At 36.5% G+C, this 6,942-nt stretch overlaps 1 protein-coding gene across 6 annotated transcripts in view; it reads left to right on the plus strand.

Annotated features, from left to right (window-relative positions):
* Window positions 1-816: 816 nt before the first annotated feature.
* The window catches only part of LOC125044668 (vesicle transport protein SFT2A-like), a 12,241-nt gene continuing 6,115 nt past the window's right edge, over window positions 817-6,942 (plus strand). Inside the window, exons 1-3 of one of the 6 annotated variants that reach the window (XM_047641470.1) lie at window positions 817-971; window positions 2,550-2,662; window positions 4,818-4,841. In XM_047641470.1, coding sequence (XP_047497426.1) covers window positions 2,582-2,662; window positions 4,818-4,841 — 105 coding nt within the window. In that variant the 5' untranslated portion in view covers window positions 817-971; window positions 2,550-2,581. Of the gene's footprint in view, window positions 1,070-2,549; window positions 2,663-4,817; window positions 4,842-6,942 lie in introns of all 6 variants that reach the window. The other 5 variants (XM_047641472.1, XM_047641471.1, XM_047641473.1 and 2 more) reach the window with 5 other exon arrangements.

The following is a 6,942-nucleotide window of genomic DNA, read 5'->3' on the forward strand; positions in this document are numbered from 1 at the left end:
TTAGTAATTGCTTTATTTCTGTTTTCATCATTTAAGATGCCTATGTAATCTAAACATGCAGACTTAAATAATTAAAATATTAAAATGTCCTTTTTTACTATTAAGCTTAATTTTTAGTGTTAGGGGTACATGGGAACCTATAAAAAGCCTAAGGGGTACTGAGGAACAAAAAGTTAGGAACCCCAGATCTATATAGCACTGCACCCAAAACATTTTTTTCCGAGAATGATTTAATTTTTTTTTTTTTTAACCTGACTCCTAAATAGAATAACCACATTTAAAATGACATCACAAAAGGACATGTTATCAACTTATTTGTAAGATTTGGGTGTGCTAATTTGCCTATTAAAGTTTATATTTTTATATTATTTACCCCGTACATTGTTCCATGTGGATGGAAAACCATTTTCTATGATAGCATTAAATTCAGTACTTGGTAGTTTTAAGATATCAATTGTTAATTTCTGTGTTCGTCAGATAACCAGAAACCGAAGAAAAAGAAGAGGAAAAACAAAATATGGCATGCTGTAATCTTTGTAACTTTCTATAACTGCCATTCAGGAAAATATTAGACCACGCTATCATCTACCGAGCAAATGCTAAACTCACATCATATTTTGCCCTTTATACCTTCTGATCCGATTTTATTCATATACACGTTCTGTTACAGAATATATGAATGAATCTTGAATCTTGGATATAGACGTATTTAGTGACTTCCCGAGACAAACCATTCAAGCATACAGACTCCACTCCCGCCATCTATCGGCCTGACGCGACACCAATGCAACAGAAAGCAAGGAAAGCCAACTGCTCTTATCTTTCCACTCGTTATCTTTCACACATTTTTAAGTGTCCGTTCCTGTGGCCGTGTTGCGAGACGCCTCAGCTGACCCGAGGAACTTCAACAACGAACCCAACTTCTGTCGACTCGTGAGGGAAGGAGAAGGAGACTCATGCTGTAATACATCGTGAGTGTGAATACTCTACCGGGGAGCTTCATTATGGCTTAAGGAGAGTGTAGAGCGACCTGGAGAGGAGTTGTAGTTAGTGATAAGGTAATCAACAGGTAGGTCGTGTATTGGGTCATTGATGTGTATTCGTTTACCTTCCTTATTTGTTAAGGAGATAAGCACGTAACTTCTCATCTGTTTTAAGGTATGTTGATGGATGGAAGTTGAGAGTAAGGGCGAGTGTGATTATATGGTTGACTGGCCTCGTAACATCGCCACGTAGAACACTTTCTTCATTTAGGGTTTGTGTAGAGACCCGTGTTGTAGATTATTAAATGATGTATGGGTTAAAAAGGTATGTGTTAAGCTTATTAGAAGGAAACACAGGACGGTTTGGTATGTGTTAGTGGTAATTATGGATGAAGTTCATCATAGTGTATTTGTCATCAGGTAAATAGGAAATTTTTTATGAAGTGACTATATTACAGTAACATAATGCAATGTCTTGCTCTACCCATGGCAGGGTAGAGCACAGGACTGACATGTGGTAGGAACCGATACCGAGTCTGCCCAACACTGAGTGTCTGATGCTCTCTCCTGCTGTGAATACGTGGAGGATTTTTTTTTTTTCCGGAAGAGGTTGGGGGGGAGGGTGGCAGCACGCACGATTGGAACTCCTGGAAAAATAATCGATAGGCATTGCTTTATGATACACTAAATGTAGCCACAGCCAAATTTTTAATGGGTGACAATCAGAAATTTAATTAAAAAAAAAAATGTATGGAATGGTTACCTCAACATAGACTGAAATACTTTTTATCTGGAAAAAGATCCATAAATTGAAAATAAAGACCCATCTTTTTCTAAGTCCCTCACCATGTTTACATTGCGATGATATACACTACTATAACTCATCACTGTGATCTGTCAAGTAGTTCGTGAATTACTTTGCGCTTGTGAAAACAATTATTTTGCAATTATCAATTCCTCTTTCTCCTATTTCATGTATTTAATGCATTAATTTATTCTTACTTTACTTCTTCAACGTGTTTAATAGTTATTGAAGCTATTCTGTGTATTGCTGTATAGGTGTATGTGGTTTTCAATGAGCAGATTATTTGTAGAACCAAATATAGTGTTTGATTCAGCAAAATTGTATCCCCCCATACGTTTCAGGTGGCATAATGTGTAATGTAGAGATTGTATTGTATAAATGCCATGGGATTAGGTTAGGTTGATTTGTTGGTTAGGATGTATTGTACAATTACCACTGAGACTTTGGTTGGTGTGAATTCTCATAGATTTTACCAAGTGATTGGTTGGATTCCCATAGAGATTTTTGAAGGTTTGTGCGTTGTATGTGTTAAACAGTTGTTTGCTTTTTAGAGTTACACCCCCTAGAAGAGGGCCTAGAGTCTCCTTTTAACCTCGTGATTGACTGTAAATTTGCTTGTCCTTGTCTTTTATTCTTTCTTTCTTTCTTTCTTTCTTTTGTCTATTATCATATTCTATTTCTTAGAAAACTGGAGGAAAAGAAAAACTGCAAGTATTATATTGATATCGGTAATTTCTCTTTCCCCCGCCACTCTTTCACAGGACTCCCATCTGCCGAACGAAACTAGACCAAGATGGACAAGCTACGGAAGGCCCTAAGTGGGAGAGACAACAGCGAGGAGCAGGAGGAGGAGCGGGGGAACATTATCACCCAGGTCTGGCATCATTGATCTTTTTCCTCTGTATTGTGGTGTTTTTTTTTCTGCTTTGGTTTCAAGGAGTAAGGTTTAAGATTTTTTTTGTGCGTGTTTGTTTAGCTGTTTAATTCTTGTGGTAGCTTCAGAGCTCTTGTGTTTATGGAAGGTTTTGTGGCGATAAATGCATCGGCATGCACACTAAATACTTGTTATATTGTGCGTTATATATACACAAGTACATGTACAGCACATATTCTTCAAAAATTTAGTGAGTTTCACTTTCACTTGTTCTTAAATTCATCACCTCGATATTTCTGAGTCTAACTCGTCAATAAATTCATCTTGTAAATGAAAATTAAGTGGAATATGTATTTTCTGTGTCAGGGCAATTTTAAAAAAGTTAAAGAAACAAAAAAGAAAAAAAAAGGCAGGGCATAGATATTACAGCTTCCTTTTATTACATACATTTCCTTACACACACACACATGCACTCACATGTATACATACATGCACGCACACACACACACACACACACACACACACACACACACACACACACACACACACACACACACACACACACACACACACACACACATACACACACACACGCATAAACACGCACACATATATATATACACACTCACACGCACTCACATATATATATATATATATATATATATATATATATATATATATATACACTCATATATACACTCACATATACACTCACATATACACTCACATATACACTCACATATACACTCACATATACATTCACATATATATATACACACTCACATATACACACTCACATATACACACTCACATATACACTCACATATACACTCACATATACACTCACATACACACTCACATACACACTCACATACACACTCACATACACACTCACATACACACTCACATGCACACTCACATGCACACTCACATGCACACTCACACTCACACTCACATACACACTCACATACACACTCACATACACCCTCACATACACACACTCACATACACACACTCACACATACACATACACATATACACATATATTTTCTCTCCTCTCCCCTTTTCTTTTTTGCTCTCTTAACCTCTTCTCTTTCTATTCTTGTAGTTCTATAATCCTTCTATAACCACTTTCCTTTTCTTCCTTTTATTCAGGCTAGAAAAATGATTTACCAGAAAACAAAAGTAAAGCAAAGATAAATGTTATTAGTCAAGTGTGATCAGAGGAAAGGGGCCTCTAGATTTGCAGCTGTGTCAGGAAATGTCAGATGATAACTTTGTCCCTACTGCATCATCATCTGTTGCTTGCTGATGCACTGTACTATACAGGCAGGCATACACATACACATTGAAGCTTTTATGAATAGTAAAATACCTACAGATGAATAGGTACTGTCATAATTCTTCACGTTTGATATATAAAGGATACGAGAATTTTGTAAGAGTGGATCTATCCTGAAAAGATTTTTGATTTTTGAGGAAGAATACCATTGCTATCCACATTTAAGTGGTCACAAAAAAAAAAAAAAAAAAAAAAAAAAATGTAGAGCTGGATAAGATATAGCAGTAAGTGGAAGAGAGATTTGTGCTCTGGTATAAAGAACAGGAAATGATATTAAATACACAGGATTGTTGATGTTGCTCAATAAACAGGAAATCAAACTTTGTCTTGTCATAGACATATCAAGTGCATATCAAGTACTGTTCTATCCAAGTTCAGCAGCTCTCCACTTTTAGGAGATGCTTATAATGCCTATCCTTTCTAAATACACCCTAATAGTGATGCATCTCATGGTGCATACTGTTATACTCTTTTCCTTACACATTATAAGATGCAGATACAAACATTGAAGATACATCTAAATATTCAGAATTACAGTATTATTTTGAATATAATAATGAAGGAAGCAGCTTGTGTATTGGGAGGATATGTTTTGGGTTCATATATTAATGTAAGGCAAACTTTAGATGTAGCCTTTTAAGTGTGAGACAGTACCTTCCTCTGTATGGTCTAAGTGTTTGTTTAATGCTTCTTTGCATCCCCTGAAGTGTGACATTTAACCAGAGTGATACACATAGTCCTGCAGAAGGACTTTGTTTCGCCACAGGTTGAACCTCTCGCCAACAACTAATCTTCATCCCTTTCTTCCCATAGACGGAGGACACGCCACTCTTGCGTGTAAGTCTCTTGGGCCTCTTGTAACAATTTTTTTTTTTTCCCCCACCCTTTCTTGTTTCTTATTCCCTCTTTGGGTCTCTAATGATTACACTTAATCTTGTAGTCCTTTCAGTTTTTCTTTTTTTTCTCCTAATTACCATTGCATGAGCAAATACAACTCCAGCTAATTTCCCACGGAGATTTTTCCTGGAATGATAGATAAAGAGATGCATGCCACTTCCAAATCCATGCATAGTACTTTCTGCATGTCTATGTACAGGGTTAATATAACTGACTTTCTTTTCATTACACATTTATACCCTCTTGGTGTATTTCACATTTTATAAATATTTATTTGGGTTTTCAAGGCTGTTGTGTAGATATTAGAAAGTACTTTGGTAGGGAATAAAATAGTTTGACATAAAACAAAAGAGAGAAAGACCTAAGGAGGCACAGGGTGAGCAAAAGAGTGAAAGAAAGAAAGGAAGAAGAGAAGCAAAAGAGTGTGGAAATAGCAGTGTGAGAGGGAAATTTGAACAGACAAGAGCAAGACAGACAACTTAAAAGAAAGTAAAAGTGAAGAGGAAAGATACAAGGAGAGGATGTATGTGGAAGTAGTGTAAATCCAATTAGTTTGAGCATAAAGTAGAGTAACCGCAAATGAGAGGGAGAGGGATAGAGAGAGAGAAAAGTGGAAAGGAGATATGACTAATGAAGGATTTGGAATGAGAGAGAGGGAGAGGGAGAGGAAGGGAGGGGGGTAAGTATGCTTTGAGATAGGGTACCATATTTCAGAATATGTTCATACTGTTGCATCCTGTAACTACTGCAACTGAGCAGAGAATATAGCATTACCATAGAATATGTAACCATGTAGCTGAATTTAACATGAGTATGATATCCTTAAGCTAGGGTATCAGGAATTTGAGATAATTTTTTCCCTGTCTTCAAACTTGTTTCCAGACCTAAAGTTTATTTTAAGAAAATGGTCAGCCCATTTTTTCCATGTTATTTAGGTACTGCTCACTAAGGCATCTAATGGTCTGTAACTGAGTACCATGGACTGTAATTTGAGTTATGCAGAGGTTACCATTGTTTCTTTTAAAAGCAGTATTCACTAAAACAGACCTAGTGAAGGTATGCCTCTGTTTGTTTATTATGTACGTTTGTTATGCTTAATATGCAGTAAATCATGAATATTTGTTCAATAGGATATAAATTCCTGTTCATCTTCATTTTCCATCCTCAGCATATTAAATATTCTTGTATGATTTTGTGTTGCTTTTTCCACAGGAGAATATACAAACAAATTTACCTGTGGATGACAAGTTCCATTGAAGTGTTAGTAATATGATGTTTATTGGTCTGTTTATTTACTTTGAGCTTTGGTGTATTAGTTAGTAATACATAATATCAGTATTTTATGAATGATAATGAACACAAGGTTCTGAACAAATTATGTGAATATGTGTGTGGATTATAGTAAAGTTTAAGAAAATGATGATAAGTTTATTGGACAAATTTGTGTGTGTCTAAGTAATAGTAAAGTGTCAGAAAATAATGATGATAAGTTTAGTGGACATATTAGATTTGGTAGCATGCTTTTAATGTTTATTCAGTAATCTTTCAAATACTATAGTATGTCAGGTACAGGAAGTGCATTATGTAAAAGTCTTGTATGAATATACAACACTTGGCAACTCAAGAGCAAGTGGAAGTTAATCCATGCTTGAAATATAAGACCCTTTGCCACATTGCAAATGGTAACTTTACATGTCAGCACATGACTCCGGCCATGTACCCTCTCTAGGCCAGGTGACTTGAGGAATTTTCATCCATGATTTTCACCCTGAGTTTAAGAGTGAGTGAGTGAGTGAGTGAGTGAGTGAGTGAGTGAGTGAGTGAGTGAGTGAGTGAGTGAGTGAGTGAATGAATGGGTGGGTGAGTGGGTGAGTGGGTGAGTGGGTGAGTGGGTGAGTGGGTGAGTGAGTCTGTGTCTGTGTCTGTGTCTGTGTCTGTGTCTGTGTGTGTCTGTGTGTCTGTGTGTGTCTGTGTGTGTCTGTGTGTGTGTGTGTGTGTGTGTGTGTGTGTGTGTGTGTGTGTGTGTGTGCTTATTTTAGTG

Source organism: Penaeus chinensis, chromosome 36 (assembly GCF_019202785.1).
Source record: "Penaeus chinensis breed Huanghai No. 1 chromosome 36, ASM1920278v2, whole genome shotgun sequence".
Lineage (NCBI taxonomy): Eukaryota > Metazoa > Arthropoda > Malacostraca > Decapoda > Penaeidae > Penaeus > Penaeus chinensis.